The sequence below is a fragment of the Solanum verrucosum genome, unplaced genomic scaffold (genome assembly GCF_900185275.1).
Source record: "Solanum verrucosum unplaced genomic scaffold, falcon-dt-bn FXZP01000183.1, whole genome shotgun sequence".
Taxonomy (NCBI): domain Eukaryota; kingdom Viridiplantae; phylum Streptophyta; class Magnoliopsida; order Solanales; family Solanaceae; genus Solanum; species Solanum verrucosum.
In genome coordinates, this window is record NW_026020430.1 from 4,946,998 (window position 1) to 4,962,883 (window position 15,886).

The window sequence follows — 15,886 nt, forward strand, 5'->3', positions numbered from 1 at the left end:
CTGTTAATTATCTCTTTTCTCTCTTTGAACAAACTTCAAAAACCTCTCTGTATCCGACAAGTTTGGTACTCTTTTTTGTCTGATTAACTTACTTCTTTTACCCACACTTCACTTCCTTTGCCTTCTACAAATTTCTACTTTCATTTTGGTACTGAAGAGTTGTGCGCTCTCTTGATGTGCTTCAGTTTTGGTTGATTGTGTTTTTATTTTAAATTTTAATAAGAGGCCTTAAATATATATATATATATATATATATATATAAATCAATATCGTAGAAGTGTCGCTTTCTTCAGATTTGGTACTACTGTACTTTTTTTTTGTGTATATAAAATTCCCAAAGTTCAGATGGTTTATGTTGCAAAATCCACTTGAAAAGAGATAACAAGACCTTCGGTTCTTAATCAGGTACATTGCCCATCTTTCTCTTTAAATTTATTTATTTTTTAAAAAAATTCTTGCTCTAGCTTCGTTAATAACGAAAGTTGTGCAAATGAAGTAAATATTTTTAATCTGAAAAATTGGTACTATTTTTGCAGAGGTGAGTTTTTGGTAGAAACAAAAAATGGAGAGAGAGTTACATGGTGTTAATAATGAAGAAGAGAATACTAATTTGGTGGTATCAGTGGATGATGATATTCAAATGCTACAGCAGCAGCAGCAGCAGGATTGTACTGATTTTGATCCTATGGATGAAATGGATGAAACAGATATTTGGCTAAATGAAAATTTCTCTACTGATTTTACTTGTCTTCAAGATTTTCCATGCATGTCTTCTTCATCATCAACTTCCTTTTCCCCTCCTACTGAATCTGATCCATCTTCTGGGGTTGTTCTAAAATCTGATGCTGATGAACAAGATTTCGAAAAAAAAATCGATACAATTGGTGACCAAGAATGTCTGAACGTCATGGATAATGTTGGATATATCGATGTTAATGAGTTTCTTGACCCTATGATTTCATTTCTTCATAATGAAAATCCTCAGGAGCAGCAGCAACAACAACAACCACCACAAGAAGGAGACGATCAGGGGCTTTCTTTTTTTCAAGGGGATAGTGAGCTTGCACTTATGTTTTTCGAATGGCTAAAGCAAAACAAAGATTACATTTCTGCTGAAGATATGAGGAGTATTAAGCTTAAACGTTCGACGATTGAAAGTGCTTCGAAACGATTAGGAAGTACTAAAGAGGGGAAAAAACAGCTGTTGAGACTCATTCTTGATTGGGTTGAACAACATAGATTGCAAAAGAAACAAATGAGAGAAGCTGAAGCCATTAATCAACAAGTTCTTCAAAACTCGATCCCTTATAATTTTGATCCAAATGCTTGTTTTTATCCCCCTCAGTGGATTCCAAATGCTCCTTTCCCGGATTCGAGTACCCCAGTCATGACAGGGCCAATACAGGGGTACATTGGTGATCCTTATTCGAACGGAGGTTTATTTCCACCTCCTTATAGTCAAACAATGAGTGGAGGTGCAACTTCACCGGCTTCAGCAGAATATCAACCCATGGACACTTCTCAGTCCTGGTCTCCGTCGCAATTTACAATGGCGACCGCGTCTCAATACAATCCATTTCCTGAGAATGATAGTACAAATAATGTTGCTATGCCTGATCAGTCTTTATTCGGTGCTCAATATGATCCCTACCAACTTTTCGATGGGAATGGTGAGATATTGCCAAGGTTAGGATCTTGTGCTACTAAAGAAGCTAGGAAGAACAGAATGGCTAGGCAGAGACGACTGCGGCCGCATCATTATCGCCACCAAACTCGGGTTCCAAGACAAATTACTAATGAGCAAAGTGTAATGATGGGTGGGGAGATCAATAATAATTATGTAATGACTCAAGCTAACAATCCAGGAAATTGGGTATGTTGGCCTTCTCCACCAATGGCGATGGTTTCACAATCACTTCCACCGGAGAGGCCGGCTATGCAATCACAGAACCAGCAGAAGCAGGTTTCGGCTTCGGCTGACAAAAAACAGGTATGTTTCGGCGCAAAATCATTTTTGAGTTTAAACTTTTATACACTAACAGTATAAATGATTAGTCATCTAAAGGATAATCCATTGAAAAGTGGAATTAAGAACTTGGAAAATAAGACAGGTTAACTCGTAAATATACTTTACGAAATCGATGTAAGAGAGAATCTGGCTGTTAGAAGAGAAATAGAACATAGGTAAGCTTGAGGAATATAAATGTGGAAAAAAATCATCCCTTGTAAGAGCTCTTGGATCACCCTGCACACTCATATGGTGAATATTCAGGGGTAAATTTATCGCCTTAATTATAGGGCACGCGAAACTATGATTTATTTGCGAAATTAGGTATGTTATGTACATATTTTCTAAAATTGATCTAATTAATATTAGTAGTTGGCACCGATGCTCCAAAAAGGCTGAATGATGCACTTGGTGGAAAGCTAAATTATTTACATCGAGGAATAGTGATTAATTTCCATTTAATGTTTTCCCCCCTTCTTAAGTGGTGCACCCATGTTCAAGAAATCCTAGATCCGACCTTGTGAATATGAGTTAAATCCGCTTCCTAATGGCTAATTTAATAGTTCGTCAAATATTTCTAGATGTATGTATGTATGTATATATGCCGAGTGAATATTATTCAAATTTCGTTTGGATGTTCTTCAATAGGCATTTAAATCAGAGAAGAATCTGAAGTTTCTCCTGCAAAAAGTGCTGAAACAAAGCGACGTTAACAATCTCGGAAGAATTGTCTTGCCAAAGGTAATTTAATTTTACATTTATCTTATATGGTGATCTATATTTATTTGGTGATTAAAATGTGACTTAAGTGGATTACTGAAAATTTTGTTTATAAGCAGAAAGAAGCAGAACGTCATCTTCCACATCTTGAAACAAGAGATGGAATTTCAATTGCCATGGAAGACATCGGAACTTCTCGTGTTTGGAACATGAAATATAGGTACCGGACCCAGAATAATCATCCATTGTCAAGTTATTTATATTTACGTTACTCGATTCAATTGTTTTCCTTTTGTTCAATTTTAATCATCATCTATTTATATGGAGTAACAATTGCTATTTGTGTTCTGTTTCTCAGATTTTGGCCAAATAACAAAAGCAGGATGTACCTTCTTGAAAACACAGGTTCGGATACAATCAATCCCGCTCTTGCTTTGCTTTGCATAATTCATTAAAATGTATTAAGTGACGTTTTATTGTGCCTTTTTTTTCAATTTGTGAAGGTGATTTTGTTAAAGCTAATGGACTTCAAGAAGGCGATTTCATTGTAATATATGCTGACATGAAGTGTGGCAAATATGTAAGTCGATAATTACAATATTGTGCTTTAGTTTTGTTATCACTATAAGCGCGTAATTGTTTCATCATTTGAGTTAAAATTGTTCGATCGTGTATACATCAGTTGATACGAGGAGTAAAAGTGAGGCAGAATGGACCAAAGTCGGAGGGAAAAAAACAAACGAAGAAAAATCCTCGTAAGTTGTCATCTGCAGCTGCTATTAGCTCATCTCCAGTTGCTCAAGCAGTTAGATAATTAATCTCAACAAGTTCCCAAATTAGTATCAAGAGTATGATATTGTAAACTAGATTTCTCTGTATAGATGTTCGAATTTTGGCAAAGTGTTGTAGTAGATAAATATGTAAGTTGTAATCGGTGCGTAAATGCCGGATGTTTTGTGGATTGGGCTGTCTTTTTTCTGTTATCTGAACGTGTTGTATGTATGTTTTTCTAAGTTTAGATCATGTAATGACCATCAATTATAATCTACTTTAAGTTGCATATACACTGACGGTGCAAATAATTTTATACTATCAACTGCATTTGACTGATTTTTATCTGAAAATATATACATCGACAATGCAAAAAATTAGTACTCTATTTTCCAGATTATCATATGAGAGACTTGGTATGAAGAGTACTTTTGCTCTGGATCTTCACTTCAATATACAAATGTCTATCCCTTTTTAGCTTGGGTGTCGCATGACTTTCAAAGTGAACTATCCTAACTAAGCGACTATCTGAAATATTCTTCCCTAAATTCATTGTATTTCTTAATCCTAATTGAGTGACTATCTGAAATATTCTTCCCTAAATTCATTGTACTTCTGAAATTAAGGTTTATAATTCAAAAGTCGCTCTATTTAAGGCAATTTACTTAGAAAGTTGCTCAAAAGCATTTTTTGAGGACATGAAAATATTTTTTTTTTCTGGTTAGAGTATTTGTTGTTAATAAGTACTCTATTTAAACGATACCAATCATTTAAACCATACCAATCATATGTTAGTGTCTCCAACAAGATTTTCTTCATATTTAAGATTCGAATTCGAAAACTCTAATAAGAGTGAAGAAGTCTCATCACTGCATCACCAAATATACATAAATCTTATTATCTTTATGAAAGAAAAAGGTTATTTTGGATAGATTATGCAATTCACACCACTCTGGTTATAAAATATGTAAATATCACTTTAGCCATCAAAACAAATTTCTTCTGTATTAGAAGACAATAGAAGAAGAAAAAACAGTAGGGAACATGAACAAACTAAAATTGGCGATATGTATAACAACGTTTTCTGTTTCAAAGGGAAACTTGGACCAAAGTAGAAATAAAAAACCACCAAAAGCAAAACTTGGTGCCCATCGATCGATTTTAACTTTGCAGATTTTACGCCACACGTTTTCATATCAATGATTCAAAAAATCGGCCACTTTCTTTTTTTAGTTCACATTTAGTGTCCGAAACTTTTGTTGGAGGTCCAATTAAATTTGAATTAGGCACGACAGGACTCATTCTGAAATGGCACTCTCAACATAATTTTCTTTATACTTAAAACTCGAATTCAAGCAGTCCCTCCACTTCACCACGACCCAATTCAAATATGGTTCACTTTTTATATAACAAGAAATGAAAAAAAAAAAACTCTTAAGAGTCTAGTATTCTCCATTGATGACAGAAGATAGAAGCAAGCAGCTTAATTCTCTTTCATATTATAAGATTGGACCGACTACCAATTTCTTGTAATCTTAATCTAAAAGCAAGTAAATCAAATCCTTTTTCTCCTCTCCATTCGTCACACAAACGGCTCATTTTATTTTCTTCTTTTGTCCATACGTGCGTACACATCGAAATTCTTCAAGATAAGTTCAATTTTTATTAAGATTTTTGAAGATTAATTTTATCAGAAATCCTAGCTTATTTATAATTTTTTGAGATATTCATAAATAGATTAATTATTTTTAGCAATAAACTATTATTTCTAAAAAATCCAAATTATACAATATTCAAGCCCTCAAATCACAGAGAGAAACAGAATAATACTCAATAAGTTTTTTAAAAATATTTTATGTTTATCCGTTTTTACTCTGTGGTAATGGTGGAGAATTGAGCCAATGGTGTTATTGAAGCTGAAGTTGGGAAACCGACGAAATTGTAATTGTGCAAAAAGCATGCTAAATAAAGTAACCAATTATCAAAGCTATTTTAATTTTCTTTCATCTGTGCATCAGACAAAATACAGCTCCCCAACCTTCTTTTTCCTCTTTTGAAGTGATAAACATAACCTCATTTAATTCCCCTCACCAATTTTATCATTTTCCAACTTTATGAGCATTGTATAATTCGTCATTGGCAAAAGAATGTAAATAAGTCCATTTGTTTGTACATGTAAAATTAAAGGTTATATTTAATTATAATTTTTTAAATAATAGTTTAACAGAGACACGTGCCAAGAAAAGAATAAGTCCACCATTTCAATATGAACAGAGCAAAGAATGAGCCTGTTTTTTTAATTTCTCAATTTCCCAGTCTGTCCAACGTTTATTTTTAGAAAGAGAATTGAGGTGCCTGTGTCATCCATGGAGATTTCTTTTTTTATTAATGGACCGCTGGATTGCACCATTTAGGTGACTTCACGTATGCCCTGAATTCAGGGAATAATTTATTTTAACTATCTGCACCAAAGTATTTACTCCTTGGTTTTCACCTCTATCCACTTCTAGTTATTATTCCGTTTCACAGTTTAACTTTAAACAATTAGATAGTTTAGAGAAAAACTAATGAATTATCTGTAGATGTTGGCTATTGTCTAATGTAGATAAATATGAAAGCTGTAAACTGAATATATTGTATGTCCTGTTTCCAAGTTTAAGCAATGTAATGACCATCATAATTTATTATCTTAGTTTAAGTTATATACGCTGACGTTATACTTATATTATCGACCGCATTATTTGAATGTTCTTTGTCCATCCATCAATGACTAGTTAGCAGCGGTAGATGCAAGTACTTTTGGACCTACGAGTTCAACTGAATTCAGAATTTTTAATCACAAGTAATAGAGTACTTAGGATCGACAAATTTAAAAATGTATGTAAGGTATTTTTTATGTACATATAAAGATTTTGAATTCTTAAAATACATGACTAAAAGTTATTTCAGTGATTTAGAGAATTCAAAATTCACGTTGAGATTTCAAGTTCGAATCTCATACTACGGTAATACATCAAACTCGCAAACTTCTGTCTGCGGTTTCAGCAAAACTAAAAAAAAAAAAAAAAAGTCTTAATCTTACAAATTAAGAGATAATGTCTCTGTTTTTGAAATAGAGGAAGTTGAAATTCAGTTTTTGGAGTTCATTCCCTGATTGACATTATTTTTTATAGCCTCTGTGGATTCTTCAGCTTTGCCCTTCACAGTATCTTTCACTTTTTGGGTAGTTTCTTTAACTGATTCCCATGTTTGTTGTGCTGTGTTTTTGGCTTTTCCAGCCATCTCTTGTGCTGTGTCTGCAACCTTTTCTCCCACTACTTTCGTCTTGCGTATCGCCTTCCAAAACATACGTTTATATAGTAAGATGAGAATCAAAGTTTTACACACTAACAATATAAGAAATGTTATAACTAGAATCGCTGACATTGTGGTTGCAGGTCAATAGATATATACACAAGTATCGACCAATTGATTGATAATTAGAATGAACGGTAAGTAATGATACTATGATATAACAGGTTAAATTTGTAAAGATATGACACTTCGGTCAGATCAATTTTTCATCCCTCTATCGATGTGCCCAGACCTCAACTGGAGCGTGAACACTTCTAAATGGGGGTTCAACATCACTGAACAACAACTTGGAATACCATGTAAAGATATGATACTGGACCTAACTCAATCCCAAAAACTAGCTCATGAGAAAAGGTTTGTCCAAGTCCATATAAGAAGACCAATTTCCCATCCCTCTATCGATATGGGACTTCTTAAGAAAATTACACACCGAGAAACCTAAGTATCCATTCCCAAGCTGTCAACAGCTAGCGCATCCAAGGTCTTGGTAGCTAGCTCAATTGAAGAGGTCTAGCCGATCTGAGAAGTGCTAATAGAGACAATTGACTTTAATAAAAAAGTCATTTCGATTCAATTCATTCTTACAGGTCGATACATTTCATGTCATTTATTAAAGCTCTTTTCTTATATGTTGATACATTTCAAGTCATTTACTAAAAGCTCTTTTTTTTAAAGATCGCTACATTTCATGCTTTTTACTAAAAGCCTTTTTTCATAAGTTGTTACATTTCAGGTCATTTATAATCTCACAAGGTGAAATATAGAAAGATAACCTATGAAACCGAAAGTTTATGCTTTTTCTAAATCATTAAGAGGGAAAAGCCCAGCCAAAAACAATTACATGTTTATCACAATTAGAAATAAGATGAAAACAATATATAGACATTAATGTGTGACCTGATCAGCAACAGAGGCAGTCTCATTTTTCACTTCTTGGCTGGCTCTTTTGGCAACATCAGCACCCTGTTTCATTGCATCTGCACCCTTTTGAACTGTGCTACGAGCCTCATCTTTAAATGCCGTTGCCAGGTGGCGATTTGCTATTTGCTGCAAAATTTAATTTTAGAGACTTCCTCTCAGATTTAACTTCGTAAGCAGTCAATAAATATACGTGATATAGTACTTTAAGATGGTTGATATCATAATGTGTGATATTACGGAGAGTGGACGACACGACTACAAAGTAAATATCCTACGATAGAAAATAGAACTTTTAAGATTCTTTGTGAAACAGAATAAAATGAAACCAAAACATTTAAATTGAAACAGATCAATATGTGTATATCGAGAGACGACGAGGTGACTACAAAGTAAATAAAGTAAAGTTCTTACAATTCTTTCTGGAATAATAAAGCGAAAGTAAAACATTCAAATTGAAACAGAGTGAGTTTAAAACATATTGGAAGTAAAATAATAATCACCTTGAAAGGCCTGAATGCTCCACCAACAAAAACTCTAGTAAATCCCATGCTTGCCATGTCTGGTTTTATTTTATTTTTTAAAATTATTTTTTTTGGTTTCTTGAAATTTATTTGCTTATTCTTTTTAGGGTTATAAATAGAGGAAGAAATTGCCATGTTTTTCTCTGTTTTAATGGCTAAATGAAATTCCCTTAGGATTTGAGGTAATTTTATTGCCTTTTTTCCAGTTTAAGCTAATCATCACTAATTAAGAAATTAAAAAGAGTAATACACGGATCACTCTCTGCTTCAATGCCACTAATCTTTTAATTGGATATTAAAGAAAGAAGATTAACACCAGAAATAAATAAACATAAACATAAAAAGGTTTTTGTTTGTTTTCATTTAATGGAGATCTGAATTTTAAATATTCAAAGCTATTTAAATGTGTTTATATTTTTAAGATAAAACTTATTTACCCTTTTTAAATTCAAATCTTCTATAAAATTCCTAATTGGAGCTAACAATTCTTTTGATAATTTATTGCTAATTCGTTGCTAAATAATTTTAGCAACAAATTTTATTGTTTAACTATTTTTATATCGTTACTTCCTTTTCTTAGTAATCCATTCTTTTCTTCCTTCTTTTTCTTAAAGTTCATTCTAATATACCCCTCGTTACAAAGTTGCTCGCATACGTATAAGGAAAAAGGAAAAAAAAACATAGAAGAAGAATTGCTAAAATTGAATTGGACTCATAGAAGAAGATAAAAAGATTTATTGCTGACCAACCATAGTGAATCTTATAAATTTAGAACATACAAAAACTAGCAATATAATTAAGTTGTAGTTATATTATTCTTGAAAGAAAAATGGACCAAATAACTTAGCAATAAAAATGTAAAAAAAATTACTGAGAAGTAGCACAATAACAACCCAAAATTCCACTACCAATTTTAGTACAAGTTCCATTCTGAAATCCCTTTGCAATACAAGCTGCATTACAATCTGGAAATTGATCACATGGTCCTAAAAGGACAACATCAGCAGCTTCACTTGACATAACAAAAAGAGCCAAACAAAATAATCCAATTAGTAAAATGGATTTGTTAATAGCCATTTTCTTAGATCTAATTAATGTTTTTGTGTGTTTGTATGTATGTTTTGTTTTGTGCACAAAAATGTGAGTGTTGGAGTGTCTATTTATACAAGAAAAAATGATCTTGTTTTGGAAAATTGTTAACTCTAGGTAAGTTATGGTAGATTTTGTTTTTTATAAATAGTCCTCCTACGGAAATTTATATATTTACTTGCTATGATAGTATGATACTACTTTTTTTGGAAAATTGTTAAACTCTATGCAAGTTATGGTAGATTTTGTTTTTATGAATAGTCCTTCTATGGAAATTTACATATTTATTTGCTATGATATTATGATTTTTCTATAGTAACTTCTTATCGATCCAAAGATTTGGTCCTTTTCTAGGGAATACTTTTTTTTACCATATATTATGTTCATAGTTAGATAATCAATTCAATAGACCTTCTATGGAAATTTACATATTTACTTGCTATGAATTATGATAGTATGATACTACTTTTTTTGGAAAATTGTTAAACTCTGTAAGTTATGGTAGATTTTGTTTTTATGAATATTCCTTATAAATTTATATATTTACTTGCTATGATATTATGATTTTTCTATAGTAACTTCTTATCGATCCAAAGATTTGGTATAATCAATTCAATAGACCTTCTATGGAAATTTATATATTTACTTGCTATGATAGTATGATACTACTTTCCTTATTTTAATTTGTTTGTCTTAGTTTGACTAGATTTGAAGTTTAAGAAAGTAAACAAAGATTTTTAAATTTTATAATTTTAATTAAATTAAATATATACAAAATGTGTATTTATGTTATGATCTTAAACATGACATATGTCATATTGAAAATTAAAACTACCGAGTTGTCAAAAAAGGAAAAAAAATTAGATCGACTAAAAAGAAAGTCAAACAAATAAATTCAAAGGTCAACTGGTCAGTTCAAAGGTCAATTATGTAGAATTTTCTATATAAGGAGCTGAATATTATCTTCATTGGTCAATCGAGGTTCATATGGTAACATAATATTATTATGATAATATTGTTCCAAAATTCTGCACTAGCGACGTAAATATTACACTTACAAGTTACAACAGTGAATATTAGTTGAATATTTATTTTTTCTTCTCTTAATCTACCTGGGCATTTTCTTTTGTTAGTTCAAACTAGTTGAACCAAAATAATAATGAGATAACTAGTATCCACACACAATGGATAATAAAATTATACTGTCATTTTATTCATAAAAATATTTACATATTATTCATGTTTAAGGACGATATTTTTTCTTCATAGTTCACTCAATCAACAACACAAATTAACTGAAAACAAACTTAGACCCATATACGATTATATGTCTTCTAATTTAAATAATACTGAAAGTTGATTGTACCAAAGATACGAGTATAATTTGTATTCATTACTCCCTCCGTTCCTTTTTATATGTCATCAGTTTCTATAAATAGTTGAACCATATTACTTGTCATTCCATAAAATCAATGCATAAATTACCATATTCTTCCTATTATACCCTTGATGGAGTAGTTAATTAGTCTTGAAAATATATATTTTGACCAACCTAGGAAAACTAACAAGTAATTAATATTCATTGAAGTGCTTCTCTCTCCATTCATTATTCTATAAAATCTAATTTTGAAAACAAACTCAAAAATTTAAGTCATCCAAATACATTTTAATTTTTGAAATCTAGCATATTCATCATTTATTGAAAAGTTGACTTAAAGAAATCGTAATTTCTTAATGCAAGTGCAAGGTATAAAAAGAAAGTAGATTAAGTGCAAAACAAAAAGCTGACAACCAACCGGAAGTTCTAAATGTAATATATTGTTTTAACCAGGAAACAAAAAACGTCAACGTATTTAAAGAGAACTGAAAACAGGGAAATCAAGTCGAGAACAACAGTGATACAAAATGATTACATGTAAAGCCCTTCAGGCACTCCCTCTTTCTTCTTGAACATGACCTTGTCCTTGGCCTTCTTGAAATCTGGATGAGTTACCTGTAGACATACAATTATGTTGTTAAATAAACATCTATAGCACCAGCTACCAGGTATACTATCACTCAAAAAGTACCACACTCAAGATAACACGAATACAAATTTTATGAATAAAATCAAAAAAATTATACGTAATTAATATACTTTGCCAGCAAAAGAACAGTGCAGCAGCAAACTATAGATGGATATTTGATCTTCCATTTCTTATGATCTTCTACTTTTTCCAGACTAGACATTCAACATAGGTGTCAAAGAAAATCATTGGCCCAAATTGGGCGAGTTTCAAAAATTAAAATATATTTCCAGTTTTTAAGTAACATCCTGAACATGTTTCTGCATTGTCCATCAAAATAATCCTGCCAAGTCCTAACCACACGAGTATATTAAGATGGCTAATACACATATTGGAGCACACAAGAAGATAGATAATTATAAGATCAGAGCCTTTCGTTTCATATACGTAAGTCAAGACCTACGTGCTTATGTCCAATAAACCTAAAAAAGATGTCATCCAAAGCCCAAAATCCCAAATCAATCAAGCAATGCTTACTCATGGCTTTTTTTTCAAACATTTTTTAGAATAAGACATCACAAAAATAAAAATCAAAACTTCCCCATTTTCAAGTCTCACCTTCATACGCCGCTCTCTTAAAGCGAGCAATCCAGCTTCGGTACATATTGCCTTGATATCAGCACCAGAAAACTCATCCTTCGTCATAACAAATTCTTCTAAATTTACATCATCAGCCAAAGTCATCCTTGCTGTGTGTATCTGCACACCACATATAAGATGGTTCATGAAACAGGATGTACACCAAACGCATCACGCATAGTAATCTCATAACACAATGCACAAACCTGGAAAATGCGCCTCCTTGTTTTGATATCAGGAAGAGGGAACTCAATTTTCCTGTCTATCCTACCAGGCCGAAGCAGGGCCGGATCCAGACTCTCAATTTTATTTGTGGCAAGAATCACCTTCACATCTCCTCTGGAATCAAAACCATCCAACTGGTTCAGCAGCTCCAGCATAGTCCTCTGAATTTCTCGTTCACCACCTGAGTGTGCATCATACCTGAGGGAAGAACATATTAGTTGACACACACCACAAATTCCAACCTCAAAAACAGATTTCAGATGTTACCTTTTTGTACCAACTGCATCAATTTCATCAATAAAGACAATTGAAGGTGAGAGATCATCAGCAACTCTGAAGAGCTCCCTGACCAATTTAGGCCCATCTCCCAAATACTTCTGAATCAGTTCACTTCCCACAACACGCAGGAAAGTTGCTGAAGTGGAGTTTGCGACTGCCTGAACAAAAAGGTTTAATAAAGCTTTGAGTATAATCTTATTATGGGCTAGAGACACACTATGTTCTGAAAGTAGATGAAAAGCACTCAATAACTAGTTGATTACAACTGTCTGCACATGTACACACAAGGACAAACAAATAACATGTATGGCATTAGTCAAGATACATTCTACCAAAAAATGTATTGGAAACTATTTCAACGATTAGTCAAATATGCAAGTGCCCAAACCACCTGATTAAAATAGGACTTGACTACACATTGCCACCTGACTGATAGCCTCTTAAGAGGTATGACAAGTATTTTATAGCTGTAGCACAAAGACTCTGCAAACTGTACTTCAAGAACATTGTTTACTAGCATTATATACTTGCTGATTCCAACTAGGGAAGTCAAAGCATAAATCAACCTATTCTAAGCTCAGCATACACAAAGGGGAATTTCACAAACCTTGGCAAGTAAGGTTTTGCCGGTCCCAGGCTCTCCATACAGAATTACCCCTTTCGGAGGTTTAATACCAATGTCTTCATATAACTCAGGGTGAGTCAAAGGAAGCTCAACTGCTTCTTTAATCTCCTGAATCTGGGCATCTAATCCACCAATGTCAGCATATGATTCCAAGGGAGCTTTCTCAACCTTCATGACAGACACCATTGGATCAACATCGTCTTGTAGAAGCCCAACAACAGATAGAACCTGAATTGAGGAAATCATATTGTCAAAGTGACCCACTCTCAGACTTGCACACTTTCACCAATACTTCAAAGGAATAAAAGAAAAAGAATTGCAGACAAATTACTACCAAACAATCAAGATAACAAGTCAAAATAAATGGCCAAAAAGAATATTATGGAAGGCAAAAGTTTGTAAAGGAAATACAAAGGTAAATTAGCCAACTAAAGAAGTTTCCAACTAGTCAAAACCGCTAACCATCAAACTTGGTGAAAACATAGAAGCTCTCTTGTGTAATCAATGGCAGTAATATCGTCCAAAATCAAACCACGAATCTCAAAAAAATTCAACAGTTGTGCATCAATCAAATTGTGTTTCTGCCTAATGGTTCACAACATCCATTGAAGTAATTTCAAGGCTCTAAGACAAAAGCGTGATCGTGCCTACACAAGTGTAGGTTGATCCAGATTTGCAAATATGAGAACCTGTTTTCCACAAGGGGTGTCAAATCCACCGATTATAGGATAATGTCTCTTTCGATTAGACAAATCCAATCTCTACCTAGACTTCTTCATTTCTTTTACTCTTTTTTTTTTGGCTATTTTATTGTTTTAATCAGTTTATTTCACTTCATTTCTGAAGTATTCAAATGACCATCACACTAGCACTTTGTAGCTTTCAAAACTTCAGACGAAGAAAATGATAGAAGGTGACCTTTCATTCCATTTGGATTCTGCTATATTCTAACAGCCATCCATAGTTTCCACTATGTAAAGAACACACAATACAAAGGAAAGAAAAGAATCTTCAGATATGTCCTTAACATACCATGTAAACCATATTGGTGAGGAATTCCTCAAGGGGATGACAAGACTACTGACTAGGTATGAAGCACTTATTAACCAATGAACAGAAATAGCTGATTACCACTGAGCTGCCTCAACATAACTGAGGGATTATTGTTACCAACTACAAAGAACAGTTGCAAATGAACAAAATACATAGCACATACTCTTAATCTATCACACACTAAAAAGCTTCTAATTAAAAGATCATTCATTTAGCATTATAAATACTCAGCCACCTAAAATACTACGATTCCAAACATAAATCAAGTGACTTACTTTTTCATACTTGCCACAATCCAAATTGCTAACTAGCCAAAATCTCAACAAGTAAAATCACAATTTGATAAATGGAAACGTAATTCTACCTACATTTTTTAAATCAAATACACACGAATCTCAAAGTTACCGAGGATTAGGTCTAAATTGTAACTATGAGGGAAAACTAAGTCTTGTTGAAACCCTAACAACTAAGAGGCCATCAAATATTTCAAAAAACTACAAACTAACAAAGTTCAATACCTTGTTATGCATCAAAATAGCACATCCTGGTTCGAGTTGATCTTTATCAACAAACGATAAGATCCCAACATAATACTCCGGTCCCACAGACGACGAAACAATAGCATGATTCTCATCAATAAGCTCCTCCAAATTCCCCACACTCATTGGAGATCCACGGAGATCATCAACTTTAGATCGATCCTCTTCAGTCTTCTCTTCCTGAGGTTTCAACCGTTCCTGATTAGCCACAAATTCTTCTTCCATTAACAAATAATCCTTAATTCTCTCAAGCTTTAGCAGACGAAGCTTGCACTTGGTCAGCGGCGTAACGGCTGGTATCCGAGCTGCCGCTTCGGAACCTTTCTGTTTGCGCTGCTTCCGACCAACGCGTGCCGGTGGAGCAGCTGGTTCGAACTTCTTCTCCTTCTTGTCTCCATCGTTTTTCCGGTCGCCGGGCAATTGCCGGTTAAGTCCGCCGGGCGTCCCCTGACCCATGACTATTAGCTGTGACTGAGAAGAGAGCGGCGGAAAAGGGCTTTGGAAATAGGTTTCGGATTTTTGGGTTATGCTTTTCTTCCTTTCCAAGATATATAAGATATATGCGTGTTAAAAAGTATGACTAATTACCTGAAAAATAAAATAAATAACCTGATTCAACCAGTTAAATTTCACTAACGATATAAATTTATTTAAATTATCATTTATAAATATAAAAAATAGGTAAAATCGTGTTAAATCCCACCAGAAATCAAAACACTAATGATTTCTTCTTTATGTTATAATGTTAGTGAATAGACTTAAATTGGTACTAATTGTTGATGAAAATGAGCACAAGCTAGTCCAAATAAGAAAAAACATATTATATTTTTAAAATATCATATATACATCAGTTATATTCATTTCATTACAAAAAATTTATTCTCCGCGGGATTAACTCCAAGTTAGATGGAGAGAAGTTAAGGGTTATGTAAATCGATTTAATTGTTAAAATCGCAACGTGAGTTGGTTGAAAATGATTTTAAGAAAACAAGTTGATTGTATTTCAATTCCAACATCAGTGCTAGATTTAAAATGTCTACATGTTGTGCATTCACTTGTATTACATGAAAAATAATCAAAATTTAAGATGAAATAATCTCATAGGCAGCATCTTGACTTGAAAGCTTCTTTCATTG

General features: G+C 33.0%; 3 protein-coding genes across 3 annotated transcripts; 1 reads left to right on the plus strand and 2 right to left on the minus strand.

Moving 5' to 3' along the window:
• The first annotated feature begins 349 nt into the window (after window positions 1-349).
• LOC125807854 (B3 domain-containing transcription factor ABI3) lies at window positions 350-3,788 on the plus strand. The gene is made up of 7 exons (XM_049487588.1): window positions 350-405; window positions 537-1,990; window positions 2,657-2,749; window positions 2,848-2,948; window positions 3,087-3,133; window positions 3,232-3,308; window positions 3,411-3,788. Exons 2-7 carry the CDS (start codon window positions 563-565, stop codon window positions 3,540-3,542), a joined length of 1,878 nt encoding a protein of 625 aa, XP_049343545.1. The 5' UTR covers window positions 350-405; window positions 537-562; the 3' UTR covers window positions 3,543-3,788.
• A 2,769-nt stretch (window positions 3,789-6,557) lies between these two features.
• Window positions 6,558-8,395, minus strand: LOC125807834 (uncharacterized protein At4g13230-like). The gene is made up of 3 exons (XM_049487564.1): window positions 8,275-8,395; window positions 7,751-7,900; window positions 6,558-6,835 (listed from the first exon to the last, which is right to left on the minus strand). The coding sequence occupies exons 1-3, from the start codon at window positions 8,329-8,331 to the stop codon at window positions 6,629-6,631; spliced, it is 414 nt and encodes a 137-aa protein (XP_049343521.1). The 5' UTR covers window positions 8,332-8,395; the 3' UTR covers window positions 6,558-6,628.
• A 2,754-nt stretch (window positions 8,396-11,149) lies between these two features.
• LOC125807413 (26S proteasome regulatory subunit 4 homolog A) lies at window positions 11,150-15,291 on the minus strand. The gene is made up of 6 exons (XM_049487123.1): window positions 14,730-15,291; window positions 13,141-13,386; window positions 12,522-12,691; window positions 12,236-12,452; window positions 12,009-12,149; window positions 11,150-11,377 (listed from the first exon to the last, which is right to left on the minus strand). Exons 1-6 carry the CDS (start codon window positions 15,204-15,206, stop codon window positions 11,294-11,296), a joined length of 1,335 nt encoding a protein of 444 aa, XP_049343080.1. The 5' UTR covers window positions 15,207-15,291; the 3' UTR covers window positions 11,150-11,293.
• Between the last annotated feature and the right edge of the window lie 595 nt (window positions 15,292-15,886).